This window comes from Chiloscyllium punctatum, chromosome 45 (assembly GCF_047496795.1).
Source record: "Chiloscyllium punctatum isolate Juve2018m chromosome 45, sChiPun1.3, whole genome shotgun sequence".
Lineage (NCBI taxonomy): Eukaryota > Metazoa > Chordata > Chondrichthyes > Orectolobiformes > Hemiscylliidae > Chiloscyllium > Chiloscyllium punctatum.
This window is the reverse complement of record NC_092783.1, coordinates 14,677,369-14,695,234: the sequence shown is the minus strand read 5'-3', so window position 1 is coordinate 14,695,234 and position 17,866 is coordinate 14,677,369. Positions and strand designations below refer to the sequence as shown.

Sequence of the window (17,866 nt, the reverse complement as noted above, 5' to 3'; positions counted from 1 at the left end):
CTCTGACCTTCTGTTAGTGTTGCTTGTTCAAATAATGATTGTATTCTTGTTGAAGTTGTGAGGGAGTTTCTGGTCTGATTTGATGCAGGATAACAGTAAAAGGAATAAAACATCATACAGGCAGGGGGAGGGCAAAAGTTTTGTGATGCTCAGTGTGAGGCTGGATTCTGCAGTGACTGAGTATTACATAGACAAAGTGCCTTCTTCAAACACACAAACAATCCAATATTTTAAATTTGCATTTTTTAATAAGCGTAACTAGTAAAGTAAAACAAATACAACAACTCAGCTTGTCTTCCTGTGGCAATATCAGGCTGGGATGAAAGAATGACTGACAATGAGTAAGGATTAGAGTGGTGCTGGAAAAGCACAGCTGGTCAGGCAGCATCCTAAGGAGCAGGAAAATCGACATTTCGGGCAAAAGCCCTTCATCAGGAATGACGAGTAATCCTATCATTGAAGGTCTTTTCTTAACTCCGCTTCTTCTTGTCAGGGTTGTCCCTCCAGATACAGTAGGTAAGAGCCGTGGCAAGAGTGAGCCAAGCTAGATATGGCACCATAAGTAGTGTGGCTGTTTTGTTGATAGGGTACCAGGATACCATTGTTCCCACCACACTGCCATATAGACAAAAAGCTTCAATTAAGGCCTAAGAAACAAATGAGAAACAATAAGATGGAGCATTGATGAGGCAATTACAATCAAACGTTTGGTTGCATGAAAATTCTGTGAGCATGATCACAATGAACTGGACCGGGCAAGTCCACTCAGACCAGAAAAAACTTGAACTAATACTCCCCAATATCCAAATTAGATATATCCCAATATCTTCCAGTCCAATATCCATCATAGTATCGGATGACATTGCATCCATTCCACCAATATACTTTAGGGTCAATTAAAATACTTTTCACACCCTTGGCCAATGATCCTGAATACCAACACTGATGTCAGTGGGTCATTGATCTGACCACCTCCATGACTGAGCAAATCTGGGTCAGAAAAGAAATCAAATCCATGACAGAAAGAGGACATTTGTAAAAGTGAAGTATTAAAATCCTTGATAAAAATTAATTCCTTCATGGGAGAGTGGTCGAATCTTGCTGGGTGAGGCCATTGTGGCTTATAGAACCAAGGTTGGCAGATGGAGTTCAGATCCAGGTCAGCCACTTACCACGTTTATTTATAGCAGAGCTAAAGTAAGGGAAGAATAGAAGATAATTCTAAAGATTTTAAATAATGGTAATAATCCAAGGAAAGTATCATATTTACCAGATTTAACTTGTGCGTCCCAAAAAATATGACAGAAAATGCCCAATTCAAAGTCAACTGAGTTCCATATAGACCAAGTGGAATGAGTGCTGCATTTGTGAAACCTCCTAGATCTCTCCATATCAGATACGAGGCATACCTGTGAAAACACCAGCAACAATTCTGCAGTGACTGAGTATTACAAGCAGCGATACTTTGTTGAGAAAGACGTTTGTTTCAGGTAGCAATGTACTAATTAATCATTCCATCAAAGGACTTGTCCCAGCAACTAGCATTTCTTAAAATTACTTGTGTTTATAAATTAAGCCATCCTGTTTTACTAATGTGATTTCTTGTTCAAAGCTTGAGTGATAACTCTACCCTCTGTATCGATGTTTGCTTTCACTATGTCATATTGACTAAATTACATGTTAAGTATTTTTTTAAAAATGTCCACTGTACTGTTATGCCATACTGGGCAGTGCCAGTTTACCAACAATGTCCTACAGGCCCCTGCTATTGTATTAAGAATCCATGTCACTGAAAGCATGTAGCAGAGTACCAATCAATCCTTACACCAATGTTGTGTAGAATACTTCCTATCATTCTCTGTCATTATAATGGACTTCAGCAGAACTGCACTTACCCCATTCCTGTGTATAAAGCAGTCCACACTACAGGGATAATCTTATTGGGTGGCTGCCACCATGGTTTCTTCAATTGCGCAAACCAGGTCGGCACTTGTGACCGTCCTAGATACCAGCCAAGTAAACCTCCGACATGGGGCAACGTGGCAAATCCAACAATCTGAGCCCACACTGGTGCCATACTTTTCACAGTCACTAAAGGCACTAATATTCACAGTTTCCTGAGAAAAGAATAAATCTTAAATTCACTTTAGAACAGTATTTCACTGTACTTCTCAATACACTTACTGAATTCTACAAATACACTAATTCACATCAACACAAGCAAATGGATATGGTTGATGTGAATACATTGAACATTTGCATATTTGTCCACAGCTATACATCCTGCTGCAGATTTGAACGAAGAACATATTTAAAACAATACTTTACATTCAGTTTCCTTTAAACAACACAAAGTGATAGCCGACCAGTTGTACTGTTGTAGAACCTAGACTTAACTGTGCAATTAATAGGATACCATACATAATCTTATTACATTTTACTCTGGAAATAAATCAAAACTAAGGAAGATCTTGTAAATATGTAGTGCCTTTCACATCCTCAGAACTTCTACAAGCACTTCACCAACTGTGAAGAAGTTTTTAATTGTTGCTGTAGCAGCTAATTTGCACACAGCAAGTTCCCACATAGAGTATGAGAGAATGATCAAGTCCAAAGATGCGCCGGTTGGGTGGATTGGCCCACAATGTCCAGGGATATGCAGGCTGGTCAGATAGCCATGGAAAATGCAAGGTTACAGAGATAGGATTCCGATGGGATGGGTCTGGATGGGATGTTCTTCGGGGTTCCCATCAATGGAAATGTTTTCCCAACATCTACTCTGTCCAGTCCATTCAATATTCTATGTGTTTCAATTACATCCACGCCCCATCCTTCTAAACTCCATCGTGTATAGATGCAAGACCCTCAAACATTCCTCATATGTTAAGCTTTTCATTCCTGGCACCATTTTCACGAACCTCCTCTGAACATGCTCCAGGCCAGTACATCTTTTTTTGAGATAAGGGGCAAAACTGCACACAATATTCCAAATGTTGTTTGATCAGAGACTTATAGAACCTCAGAAGTAAATCCCTGCTTTTGTATTCAAGCCCTCTAAAAATAAATGCCAACATTTCATTTGCCTTCCTAACTACAGACTCAACCTGCAAGTTTACCTTGAGGAAATCCTGGACTGGAATTCCCAAGTCTCTCTGAACTTCAGATTTCTGAATTTCTCCCCATTTAGAAAAGAGTCCATGTCTCTATTCTTCCTCCCAAAGTGCATGACCTCACACTTCCCCATGTTGTATTTCATCTGCTCCTTCTTTGCCCTCTCTCCTAACCTGTCCAAATCCTTCTGCAGCCTCCCTGCCTCCTCAATGCTATCTGTCCCTCTACCTATCTTTGTATCATCTGCAAACTTAGTCAGAATGCCCTCAGTTCCTTCACTTAGATCGTTAATGTATGAAGTGAAAAGGTGCGGTCCCAACAGCGAGCCTTGTGGTACATCACCAGTTGCCACCCTGAAACTTCCCAGGTCTTCTCTCCATTCCTGAGATTCCTACAGCTTCAGGAATCCATGTCCACTTCAGCCCCTCTGACGTGGGTTGCCTTTCATTAGAAATTCTAGCTCTGGCTCACTCAGGGAGACTCCCTCCTCATTGCCCTGAACTGGTTGGGAAACCCCAAAGTAGAATGCCATTTTGCCAGAGTATGTAAGTCACTCTAACACCACCCTATCAAAACCCACCATGATGTCTAAAGACTCACTCCAGATCACCTCTCAGTCATTATTCTTTTAAGAGAGCGGGCAGCTCCAGTCTGATCAATCATTTCCAGAAGATATAATTAAACTGAGACAGGCCATTCGGCCTAACCGACTTCCACCTGGACAAGGATCAATGTAACCAGAAAATGAACTGTTGTTGGAACAAAAACAGCAAGAATTAACAGGTCAGACAGCCACGACGGAAGCAAACATTTATAGAATGCACTCTTTCCTACATCAAGTACCCAGTATACATGCTCCCACAAACTGCTGTATGATTAGATTAGATTAGATTACTTACAGTGTGGAAACAGGCCCTTCAGCCAAACAAGTCCACACCGCCCCACCGAAGAGCAACCCACCCAGACCCATTCCCCTACATTTACCCCTTCACCTAACACTGCAGGCAATTTAGCATGGCCAATTCACCTGACCTGCACATTTCTGGACTGTGGGAGGAAACCGGAGCACCCGGAGGAAACCCACGCAGACACAGGGAGAATGTGCAAACTCCACACAGACAGTTACCTGAGGCGGGAATTGAACCCGGGTCTCTGGCGCTGTGAGGCAGCAGTGCTAACCACTGTGCCACTGTGCCGCCCAAGTATGGCACTCCACAAAGGAGGAGATGCCATGGGCAGTTTCCATGGGAATCATAAATTCCGCAATGCAATTGGTGAAATTATCGGCAATTGGTATCATGTAGTGACCATAATGGAGGGCCCATTACACAACAAGCTGAGAAACATTGCATGTTCAACACTGAAACGCCAGGATTATCAATTGGTGTGAAGTAGGACACAATCTCTCCCATTCTCAACCTCCAAATCTGCAAAATAATACTGAACAATATACCTGGCAAGTTATTGCACCATCACTTCCAAGTCAAAAATCTTCTGTAAAGTACTTATACAAATGTTATGAATGATGTATATATTTGGGAAAATACTGTTTTACAATATCATAGAATCCTTACAGTGTGGAAACAGGCCCTTCGACCCAACAAGTCTGCCCCAAATCTCGGAAGAGTAACCCACCCTGACTAATGTACCTAACCTACACATCCCTGAATATGGCCAGTTCACCCGACCTGCACATCTTTGGACTGTGGGAGGAAACCAGATGAAGGGCTTTTGCCCGAAACGTCGATTTCGCTGCTCCTTGGATGCTGCCTGAACTGCTGTGCTCTTCCAGCACCACTAATCCAGAATCTGGTTTCCAGCATCTGCAGTCATTGTTTTTACCCTGTGGGAGGAAACCGTTGCACCCGGAGGAAACCCACGCAGACACAGTGGAAAATGTACAAACTCCACACAGTCACCCAAGGCTGAAGTCGAACCCGAGTTCCGAGTGCTGTGAGGCAGCAGTACTAACCACTAAACCACCGTATCTTAGGTCGCAATAGTTTAATTGCGACGTACTGTGGTGTGGAGAGCTAGGAATTCTGCTCTACATAAATCTAGAAACATGGATTTTATGGCAAAGATTCAATTTTAACAGAAAAAAAGAGATTTCTCTGAAGGACTCAGGCCCTATATACTGGCCATTTAAGGGATCCTTTATGCTTAATGCAGACTGGACAAGCTTCTCAAAGTTCAATGCCAGCCTCCACTCAGTGACACACATTGTCTGTCAGTCAGCAGTAGGCTCCAAACCCATCAGTTCACTAACTGCTGCTAACTCCTCAGTTTCAACTAATTATTACACCAGTTTCAACTAATTATTATGCCCGACACATTCCGGACTTCCCTACCTCCAAGGAAGTTGGAGAGTTAGTGCGTGTAGTCTCCAGTGGGAAACAGGAAACCAGGACCAAGAGGATTGCTGGTAAATGATGAGAGCTGCTGGCTTGCTTCTCCCGGGCGGAGTTGGGATCTGCTCGATGATATATTGTGAAAATAGTTTACCTTTTGCTACACCCATGAACCAGACCACTCCCCTCTTCGCCACATCGCCAAGTTTACTCAGAACCTTTGCTGGGATCTTGCTATGTTGCAATGTCTGCCCCAATATTTGTGACTGCTGTTCTGTGAGGCGCTCATTGGCTATGGAGTTTTTTTGCAAGTACAAAGCGCAGCGCAATTGGAAGTTCTTTATGTGACATCCAGTTAGCAGCTCGGCCCTGTAAATTGCCACACTTCTACACCCTGCTCCTTCAAACATAAGAGGGAGCCATTGACCAAGATGTTGATGCCGACATGTAGAATGAATTAGAAAATAATAAAATCTCACACCAAGATATTTGTCAGCGTAATGTCAAATTTGGTCAGCTGCTTCCTTCCGTACGTTTCTCAAGAAGTGTGTAAATGTCAGCTGAAAGAGGAGGTCAGTGAAATATGAGGTTTCAAGATCACTGTCTCTTAGGAGTGGGCCATTATCTGTTATCGTCTAAAAGTGACGAGTGGCAGACAGTGCCCGGTCATTTCCTGAAACAAAAACAAAACGATATGAGATTTCCCCCAAAACTCGTCTGAAGGTGTCCTGGCCACTATTTATCACTTAAACAACTTCAAAAAAACAGTTTTGGTCATGTTGTATATGGGAGCAAATTGGCAGTGGCAACGTAATTACACCATTTTATTGGCGGTGAAGCACTTTGAGAAGTTCAGTGTTGGTGATAGGCGCTACATAAATCTATTTCCTTCAGATTGTCTTAGTGGAAACATGCTCACCTAGGAGTCATAAGGTTTTGAGTCCGTAACCACAATTGGACTTGGGTAAAAAAAAATCCAAACTTGGCAGTTCCGCTATCAGGACTGTGCTACATTATTGCAGGAAGCATCCTTCAATTAAGACATTAAATTAAGGTTCATCTAGGTGTTCAAATGAATATAAAAGTCTGAATGACGCTACTCAAAATAAAAGTGTGTTCACCTAGTGTTGTAGCTGTTAACCAGTTATCAAAAACACATTAATCAGGTTTCATTCTGTTAATGTTTTGAGATCACAGGTCTGTGTGGAGTTTGCACATTCTCCTCGTGTCTGTGTGGGTTTCCTCTGGGTGCTCGGTTTCCTCCCACGGTCCAAAGATGTGCAGGTCAGGTGAATTGGCCATGGGAAATTACCCATAGTGTTAGGTGCATTAGTCAGAGGGAAATGGGTCTGGGTGGGTTACTCTTCGGAGGGTCGGTGTGGACTGGGCCTGTCTCCACACTGTAGGGAATCTAGTCTAAATGTAGTCTTATCAAATGGGCACCAAATTTACTATGTAACACTAACTTTCTCAATCAGAAGTAATTCATTATGCATGAACTGATTTAGAATTCAAATACTGCTTGGCTGTACCAAACTTGAGTATTGCTAATAGAGGAGGCATGATGTCATAGTTTTCTCTTGCACTTATCAGGACAGACTAAAGAATTCCAAATTTCAAAGGGAACATCAACTTATACTGTTTGAGAAACAGGCAAGTGGACTGTAATTGGTTGAGGTGTTGTGGGGAATGCACAAAGGAATGGTGACCCCCAAAGCTTTTGTTTAAATTCAAAAGGTCATCGCTTTTTGTCAGAAACATGATATGGGGAATACACAAGGAAACAGATGGCAACAGTCAATTGAAACAAAAAAGCATTTTCTGTAAAATCTCCCCAAGAAAGGTTTGTTAAAGTGGTAAGATGCTTTACCTCACTCACATCTGTATTTTTAATAACTGGAATACTCATTAATCACATTCTCAATTGTATCAAGTCCCATTCATTATTTATATCTAAAGCAATGCCTGGATTTTAACATTGACATCCTCATTTCCAAATCCGGCCCTACCTCTATAACTTATTCTATCCTTTCAATCCTCCAAGACCTCTAGATACCTTCAATTCTGCCCCTTGCACATGCCTGGCTTTTGTCACTTAATCATTGCAAGCCCCCTAGGTTTGGAATCCCTCCCTAAAATATCTCTATGTCTCTACTTTTCTCTCCCTCCTTGAAAATGATTTTTAGCTTTTGGTAAAAACAAGCGTTGGCTGCATCAAATTTTATTTGATGAAGTTTCAGGTAAATATTTTAAGATGGTTAAAGTTACTACAAAAGTAAATTCATGGTGTTGTTGAGATAGGTAACAGATCCCCAGTTAGTAAAGCTATCTTTGCAAGAGCCAATGAGAATAAAATAATTTTCATAGTCCCACATTATGAATTAAATCTAGCAATGCAGAATAGAAATGGCAGGAGAATACAGTTTAAGATGTGAACACAAATGTTCTTCACGGTCATTTTAAAAAAACATACAATTACATGGGGATCAAATCTGACCTAACAAGATTAGAAAAACTATTAAGATATCCTACATTGCAAGGTTAGAAATGACAGAGGATTGCATATTTATGTAATTACAGACACTACGGTATAATCACATTTGAAAATATATAACATGATTGCAGTATGTGTAAAAAAAGTTACATTTTATCAGATTTTTAAAAAATAAAGTATAATTATCAATTTCTATTAGACAGAATTATTTTAACAATGAAGGCGGCGTTTGGTCACTGCATAGGAGTTGGAAGATTATGTTGCGGATGTAGAGGACACTAGTTAGGCCACTATTGGAATATTGTGTGCAATTCTGGTTTCCCTGCTATAGTAAGGATGTTGTGAAACTTGAAAGGCTCAGAAAAGATTTGCAAGGGATGTTGCCAGGGCTGGAGGATCTGAGCTATAGGGAGATACTGAATAGACTGGGGCTATTTTCCCTGGAGTGTCGGAGGCTGAGGGGATAACCTTTTAAAGATTAATAAAATCATGGGGGGGGGGGGGGGGGGGGGGGGGGGGGTGGGCATGGAAATGATAAATAGACAAAGTCTTTTCCCTGGGGTGGGGGAGTCCAGAACAAGAGGGCACAGGTTTAAGGTAAGAGGGGAAAAAATTTAAAAGGGACCTAAGGGGCAACTTTTTCATGCAGAGGGTGGTGTGAGTATGGAATGAGCTGCCAGAGGAAGTGGTGGAGGCTGGTATGATTATAACATTTAAAAGGCATCTGGATAGGTACTTGAATAGGAAGGATTTAGAGAGATATGAGCCAAATGCTGCCAAACAGGACTAGATTTATTTAGGATATCTGGTCAGCATGGTCGAATCAGACCGAAGGATCTATGACTATGACTCTAATATTAAGCTTCAGGAAATTATAGTAGAGCAAAGATATTCTCTATTGTCTGGTTACACATGGTCACATGGATAATGTTTTAAAAATGATGATGTCTCCAAAATATACTGATAATTTGTCATGAGTTCTTATTGTATAAATTTCTGCTTTGAACAATGTTAAGTAATAGAAATGTGACATTTCAATTTTCTATTTTCTTGGATGGGTAACCTTGGTGGATAGATTTGATACTCATCTAATTCTTGTTTTAGGATCATAAAAAAAATTTCCTTGGATTGAAAGAGTGTGCAATCTACTTTAAGAACTTAATGGCATCATTCTGAGGAGGGTATTGAGAATAAACTTGGGTTATCTTTCTCCATAATACAGTCCATGGGGCTGTGAACAAACTGCCTTATCTGATAAATGGAATAATATATTTTCTATTACAAATAAAGGGAATATTTAAGCATCAGAATTCTTATTCTATCAGTGTTTAATTTAACTGGATCTTGTTATACTATGGTTTGTACAAGATGTTTTCATCACTTTTTGTTTCTCTTAACTGTGCTGAAACTAGGCTTGAGATTGGTCTCCCTGTGTGTTGGTCTTCCTTTGTTCAAGTCGAAAATTCCTCAGTAATGAACCTTGGCCTAAAACTACAAACAAACTATTCATCTAATTAATAAAGTTAGGTCACAGCAGATTCAGATGAGTTTGCCAATTGGATACATAATTGGCTTTTAACACCAAAAGACAGAGAGTAATGGTGGAGGGTTGCTCTTCCAAACAGAGGCCTGTGACCAGCAGTGTTCCACAGAGATTGTTCTGGGTGCTTTTTTGTCTGTCGTTTATGTAACTGGTTTGGATGAGAATATAGAAGGCTTGGTTTGTAAGTTTGCAGATGACACCAAATTTGGTGGCATAGGAGACAGTGAAGGAGGCTTTCTAAGATCACAACAGGATCTTGATCAAATGGGTCAATGGACTGAGAAATGACAGATGGAGTTCAATCTGGATAAATGCAAGGTATTGCATTTTGGTATAACAAACAAGGGTAGGGCTTATACAATTAATGTTAGGGCCTTGGGTAATGTTCTAGAACAGAGGGACCTAGAGTAGCAGGTACACAATTCTTTAAAGTTGGCTTCACATATAGACAGGCTGGTTAAAAGGCATATGACACACTTGCCTTCATTGCTCAGTCCTTTTGAGTATAGGAGTTGGGACGTTATGTTAAGATTATACAGGACATTGGTGAGGCCTCTTTTTGTGGCTGTCCAGTTATAGGATGGGTATTACTAAATTAGAGAGGGTTTAGAAAATATTGACCAGGAAGTTGCCAGGTATAGAAGGTTTGAATTATAAAGAAAGGCTGGATAGGCTGGGACTTTTTTCACTGGAGCATAGGAAGTTGAGAGGTGACCTTGTAGAAGTCAATAAAATAATGAGAGGTATAGGTAGTTGTCTTTTCCCTAAGATAGGGAATTTCAAGACTTTGGGGCACATTTTTTTAAGGTAAGAGGAGAGAGATTTAAAAAACACGTAAGAGGCAATTTTTTAACACAGAGGTTGGTTTGGGTGTTGAATGAACTTCCAGCGCAGGTACAATTACAGTGTGTAAAAGACACTTGGATGGATACATGAATAGGAAAGGATATGGGCCAGGAGCAGGGAGGTGGGACTAATTTAGTTTGGGATTATGTTCAGCATGGACTGGTTGGACCAAAGGGTCTGTTTCCATGCTGTATGGCTCTATGACTGTTCAACATCACTGTTCTGCCTGATCCTGTTCCTCTTGTCATCTGTATTCAGTCGATGTCATCCAGATGGTAATCAGAATCAGGAACTCTTGATATAAGGCTCCAGCAACTCAAGGGGTCCTGATTATGCTTCAAACTATGTTCTAACTTGTTCTTCATCTGAAAGCATTCATCTCAATATAAATCAAGAACTGAACATAGGTTTGTGCCTCAGTGTCATACCATCGTACATCTACTCATGAGACCCCTGGAAATCATTATTCGATTTTTGTTATTGCGATATTACAATCTTCACTAAGCATTGCCTGAAACACTCCCAGAATTTGTTCCCCATTGATATTAACAGCCCCTTCTGCTTTTGGACATTGGGTGGCAGTACCAACCAATTTGCAGAACTCCCACAATATGTGAAATATTAACAGAAAATGCTGGTAGTACTCAGCTGGTTAGGCAGCATCTATGATGTTTCTGATGAAGAACCATCACAACCTGAAGTGTTAGTTCTCTTCACAGATGCTGCCTGATCTGTTGAATATTTCCAGCACCTTCTACTTTACTTCAAGGTATCTGGCATCAGTTGTGGTTTGCTTTTCTATCTTATGCTTCTATCATGTTTCATTTAACCATAATTTCTTCCTCCTGCACATTCTTGTAAAAGTGTTTTTAAAAATGGTCTATTTATTACTGATTTGTTTCCTGTTAATATTACAACTGTATTGCATTTTATCACTAACTTTGAAATTCTCATCTTTGTTTCTAAATCCATCCATAACCTGGCCCCTCCATTTCTGTTTAATCACCTCTGCACTCCTGTCAGTCTGACATCTTGCACATCTATGATTTGCACCATTAGTTACTGTGCTTTGAGCTGTCTAATCCTAACATAGAGTCATACAACATGGAAACAGACCCTTTTGGTCCAACCAGTCCATGCCGACCATAATCCCAAATTAACCCAGTCCGACCTACCTGTGCTTGGCCCATATCCCTCCAAACATTTCTTATTCATGTACTTATCCAAATGTCTTTTTAACATTGTAACTGTACCCATCCACCAATTCCTCCGGAAGTTCATCCCACACACAAACCACTCTCTGTGTAAAAGAATTGCCCTATGTCTTTTTAAAACCTTTCTCCTTCTGACTTAAAACTATTTCTGTTACAGTTCCTGTTTCTACTTATAGCACAAGGTACATAAAATGATATGAATTTTGAGTTGAAATTTGAAATTGATTAAATAAAAATGAACTGATGCCATTTGTTTGTGCTAATTAGGCCTCTCAGTTTCAGCCTCAAGGCTCCTTAAAGTTAGATCAGACTGCACATGAGAAATGGAGACTTTTTACCTGAGGATGGACTCAAGAAATCTCACCGGAAGAAGTAACATAGGTGTGACATGTACTACAGCCTTTTCAAGCCAGAACAAGAAAGAAGGTCATAGAAAAACAGTTTAAAGGGAGAGTATCAGTCATGAATTTGTGGAATTCACTGCCCCACACTGCAACATTGAGTAAATTTAAGGAGGAAATAGACAAGTTTTTATGAACAATGGGTTGAAAGGCTATTAAAGCAGCCAGGAAAGTGGAGTTGAGGCGAAGATGAGTGTCGCTGAACAAAGAGACCTTGGAGTGCAGGTTCATAGCTCCTTGAGAGTGAAGTCGCAGATAGAAAGGATAGTGAGGAAAGTAGTATGCATTCTTTTATTGGTCAGAGTACTGAGTACAGGAGTTGGGAGGTCATGTTGCGGCTGTACAGGACATTGGTTAGGCTACTATTGGAATATTGCATGCAATTCTGTTCTCCTTCCTATCAGAAAGATGTTGTGAAACTTGAAAGGGTTCAGAAAAGATTTACTAGGACGTTGCCAGATTTGGAGAATTTGAGCTATAGGGTGAGGCTGAACAGGCTGGGGCTGTTTTCCCTGGAGCGTCGGAGGCTGAGGGGTGACCTTATAGAGGTTTACAAAATTATGAGGGGCATGGATAAGATAAATAGGCAAAGTCTTTTCCCTGGGGTCGGGGAGTCCAGAACTAGAGGGCATAGGTTTAGGGTGGGAGGGAAAGATATAAAAAAGACCTAAGGGGCAACCTTTTCACACAGAGGGTGGTATGGGTATGGAATGAACTGCCAGAGGAAGTGGTAGAGGTTGATACAATTGCAACATTTAAGAGGCATTTGGATGGGTATTTGAATAGGAAGGGTTTGGAAGGATATGGGCCGGGTGCTGGCAGGTGGGACTAGATTGGGTTGGGATATCTGGTTGGCATGGACAGGTTGGACCGAAGGGTCTGTTTCCATGCTGTACATCTCTATGACTCTATGAGATCAGCCAAGGTGGAGCAGGCTTAATGGGCCGAATTGCCTCCTCCTGCTCCAAGTTCTTAGGTTTTTGTGTTCTTATGTATAGCAACTTAAAAAAATCTCAGGACACCCTTAAGCATTTTAAAGCCAAAGGCACTCTTTTGAACTGTTATCAGTGTTAGAATTTTGAGAAATTTGCAGTAACCAATTTGTGCACAGCAATATCCCACAAACAGTGACAAAATAAATGAGCAGATAACTGTCCTGGTGATGTTTACTGAGAAATTAACATTGTTAGAGTACTGGAAAAAGTTTCCCTGCTCATCTACAAATATTGTTGTTCATCTATAACATCGATGCATGAATGCAAACTACTGAAAAACAACACTTTCACTACATTCCCTCCATTATTCAAATAGACAATGGTTGATCTCTACTTTAATTCCAAAAATCCACTTTGGTTCTGTATTCCTAATTAACCTTCCCTCATAAAAATCTACAAATATCTATTCTGAAATTTTCAACGGACTTTCCTCTATCTCTGTTTAAAAGGATGATTAAAAAGGGACCAAAATTAATGACATCACAACAGTGACACAGGATAAACACCATCATGTAATCTAATTAAGAAGGGATGGAGGCCACCATCACAATCAAACACAATTCATTCCTGTTACAGAAGGAACTAAAATCTTTTACATAAACATCAACTTGCGATCTAAAGATACCTTGCCTTGATGGAATGTATTGTTTTTAGTTATAGAAAAAACGTCAACACTGAGTACCTGTCCAGACAGACTTGGATCAAAAGTGGTTGCTAAGCACTAAACATTCACCAGGCTGTCCTCAGGGCATCTGTTTATGATATTGTTTACTGGAACAAGCCATGTGACTCATACGTTTGCAATAAAATTGCTTAGCTGCTTTTGCACATTCTAAGCTTGAAGACCACGAATCATTTTCACCTCACAATTGCTGTTTCATTTGAAAGCCCCGCTTCAAATCCTTTAAATCTCCATGAGACTTTGGCACATGAGAAGTTCAAAACTTCAACACAACACTCATTACCTGTCATAAGCTGGCTGCTTTAGTAGAGGGTTCACACTATCTGGGTGAAAACTCTGTAGGTGTAAAAAGACAACTTGAATGGACTGATTCAGGAAACAGATCTAACCATCCAGGTAGGACGTGAGATGAACCACTCCAGTTATGCTGTTCTATAAAAGTAATTAATAATTTTATTTTCAAGGCTTTCATGCATAACCTCAACTCCATTCACACTATTTACTTAGTTCTGTTGTTGAGGGAATTATCAACCTGAACTAATTTGGATATTAAATATTCTCATGATCTAATATACCATGTTAATCATGTACAATCTATGTCACAATGAAACATAAAGCAATACTGACCCATTAATTTCTCCCCTCCCCATCCAATTACTGCTATCTAATCTGAAGATAAATATTTATTTTTTGATCAGAACTGGGATTGACTAATGTCTGTTAAATAAATTGTAAGCTATCGAAGCAATTCCAAAAGAACTCTTCAAGTTAATGTCAGTAACTAAAATAAATTGATTATGCTAAATGTTCTTATTGCTACGTGCTAAATAAGATTTTTTTAATCCATCATTTCAGTTTATCAACTGCATTTTTATCATGTTGAGACATTTACAATTATTGCCACTTGGTTCCACACGAGCAAACACTATCCTTATGCTTTGTGACTTTGTACTCATCTGTGCAATAAAATCTCCTCTAGTTGGGGTTAAAGGTTCTCAACACAAACACTATGCATCAGTAATGGGTTCTTCAGTACCTGTCATACAAAAATACTTCAGTTGCCAGAATCACACATTGAGGGTCTGAGACAGATTATCCAAATTCCTCTGAGAGAGTACAACTGCAGTATTCCAAGACAGTTCACCTGTAATACTCTGAGACAGAGCACCTGTTCTAGGTTTCGCTCAGTCAATCACTTTCTATATATCCTCATTTCATTCCCTTTCCTCTCTCAAGCACTGAGACATTTTGCTGAGGTTCAATTCCAGTTGCCTTTTGTACCCAGTGACCATTATTTGTACATAAACTTGTTTGGGAACATTAAAATCTGCAGTAACTGTTGGTGTATTAAATCTGCTCCTTTCCCCCATCTCAGTTCACACACACATATGGTTGAAGCAAGGGCCACTGGATGAGTCAATCTGAGTGAAAAGCTCAGATGGTTTTTGCCTTCCTAACCCTGAGTCTCTGAGGCTAATTGTGGTCATGAACAGAAACAAAAATAGAAGTTGCTGGAAAAGCTCAGCGGGTCTGGCAGCATCTGTGAAGAGAAATCACAGTTAACGTTTCAGGTCCAGTTCTGAGGAAGGGTCACTGGATTCGAAATGTGAACTCTGATTTTTCTTCTGTTTTTGTTTTTGATTTACAGCATTCACAGTTCTTTCGATTTTTGTGGTCATTAACAGGTTGTGCTGTCCAACCTGAATGAGCACAATTACTCTAGGCTGTAGGCTCTAGACTGTAGGCTGAAACAAGATTGACTTTAGGTTGACAGAGATTGAACCTTGCTGTGTAATGTTTTCTGCATTGTAATGGTGATGATCCTTCAAAAGTACTTCACTGGTAGTACATCATTTTGGGACATGCTGACTTGTGAAAGATGCTACAGAAAAGAAATAAGTTAATTTGTTTGGGTCTTCCCAGCTGTCGTGACTCAACTATTCATTATGGAAACTTGGTGAGCTTTCCATTTACCCATGAGTATGTACTTTAGTAGTAAAACTGGTAAGGATGGAGGCTTGGAAACTAGGGCTATGACAGTATATTAACTGTATTAGAGTTATCTGACGCAGTTTAGGACATAGAGGGAAACCTGGCTGTGCATGGAATCTAAACATATCAAGAAAGTATGTTTAATATCTTTTATGGGCTTTTGATATGAAATATCTATTTAGACATTGACAATGCAAAGGTTCTATTTGCATGAGAAAATGAATTATGCAATTTGACTTGGTGACTCTTTTAGCAGGTTGTACAGATTATGGATTGAACTATCAGCTCTATCTTAATTTAGTGAACAGATATGAAGGTAATAATCAATGTCAGACCTGGGATTGTAAGATTGATTATATCTGAAATGGAAACAGTACTAATATTTGCATTGGATATTCATCATTCAACATAGAAAGATTATTCTCTGCAACACTCTAGCATGGCCAATTCATCTGACCTGCACATTTTTGTGAGGAAACCGGAGCACCCAGAGGAAACCCACGCAGACACAGGGAGAAGGTGCAAACTCCACACAGACAGTCACTCGAGGCTGGAATCAAAACCAGGTCCCTGGCACTGTAAGGGAGCAGTGTGACACTGAGCATCTGGAATATGAAGCTACATAATCTACGCAGAAATTTCAAACAGGTTCATTTTCCCTTTAAACCCTATGTGCTAGACCCTGTAGGTCCTGGTCATTAATACAATGGATTTTTGATTTGTTAATGACTTGTCCTTTGTGTCAGCGTATGTGTGATAGATACATTCAGTCTGGTATTTCATTGAGAAGGCTTTCATCATCTGACAAAGTAACAGCTTTCAGATTATGTTGTTTCCTGGTGATTTATCCACACCCAGTCAAACAACTAATCTTTGCTGATAATAGAGATATGTAACAGAAAGGAAGACAGAGATTGAATTGATCTGAAGCACTGGGAGAGTTTTTTTATATAAATCGCTGCTGTAACCCCCATGTTCAAGAAAGGATCAAGAAAAAAGATGGAAAATTATAGGTCGATTAGCATAGCCTTGGTTGTAGGTAAAATTCTAGAATCCATTGTTAAGGTTGAGATTTCTATATTCTTGGAAGTGCAAGGTCAGATTAGTACAAGTCAGCATGGACTTAGTAAGGGGAGGTCATGCCTGACAAACCTGTTAGAATTCTTTGAAGAGGTAAAAAGTAAGTTAGACCAGGGAAACCTGATGGATGTTATCTACCTAGACTTCCAAAAGGCCTTTGATAAGCTGCCTCATGGCAGGCTGCTGAGTTGGGTGAGGGGCCATGGTGTTTGAGGTGGGCTACTGGCATGGATTGAGCATTGGCTGTCTGACAGAAGGCAGGGAGTTGGGATAAAAGGTTTTTTTTGGAATAGTAGCTAGTGACAAGTGGTGTCCTGTAGTGTTGGGGCTGCAGCTGTCCACTTTATATATTAATGACCTGGATGAAGGGACTGGGGGCATTCTGGCAAAGTTCATCAATGATACAAAGTTAGGTGGACAGGCAGGTAGTTCTGAGGAGGCTGCAGAAATATCTAGACAGTTTAAGAGAGTGGTTCAAGAAATGGCTGATGAAATTCAATGTGAGCAAATGCGAGGTCTTGCACTTTGGAAAAAAGAATACAGGCATGGACTATTTTCTAAATGGTGAGAAAATTCCTAAAGCCAAAGTACAAAGGGATCTGGGAATGCTAGTCCAGGAATCTCTGACGGTTGACTTACAGGTTGAGTCCATGGTTAAGAAAGCAAATGTAATGTTGTCATTTATCTCAAGAGGGTTGGAATGTAAAAGCGGTGATGTGCTACTGAGACTTGATAAAGCTCTAGTTAGGCCCCATTTGGAGTACTGTGTCCAGTTTTGGGCCCCACACCTCAGGAAGCACATACTGGCACTGGAGCGTGTCCAGTGGAGATTCACATGGATGATCCCTGGAATGGTAGGCCTAACATATGATGAACAGCTGAGGACCCTGGGATTGTATTCATTTGAGTTTAGAAGATTGAGGGGAGATTAATATAAACTTACAAGGTAATTCATGGCTTAGAAAGGGTGGACCGCTGGGAATTTGTTTCCGTCAGACGGGGATACTAGGACCTATGGGCATAGCCTTAGAATTAGAGGGGGTCAATTTAGAATGGAAATGAGGAGACATTTCTTCAGCCAGAAAGTGGTGGGCCCGTGGAACTCATTGCCACCGAGCGTAGTGGAGGCCGGGATGTTAAATATCTTCAAGGCAGAT

General features: G+C 40.3%; 1 protein-coding gene across 3 annotated transcripts in view; it reads right to left on the bottom strand.

Annotated features, from left to right (window-relative positions):
• Positions 1 to 228: 228 nt before the first annotated feature.
• Positions 229 to 17,866, bottom strand: part of LOC140467178 (translocator protein-like) — an 85,676-nt gene continuing 68,038 nt past the window's right edge. The window contains exons 1-4 of one of the 3 annotated variants that reach the window (XM_072563341.1): positions 5,617 to 5,750; positions 1,896 to 2,117; positions 1,271 to 1,409; positions 229 to 647 (exon numbers count right to left, since the gene is read on the bottom strand). In XM_072563341.1, the coding sequence (XP_072419442.1) occupies positions 471 to 647; positions 1,271 to 1,409; positions 1,896 to 2,077 (498 nt within the window). In that variant the 5' untranslated portion in view covers positions 2,078 to 2,117; positions 5,617 to 5,750 and the 3' untranslated portion in view covers positions 229 to 470. The other 2 variants (XM_072563340.1, XM_072563342.1) reach the window with 2 other exon arrangements.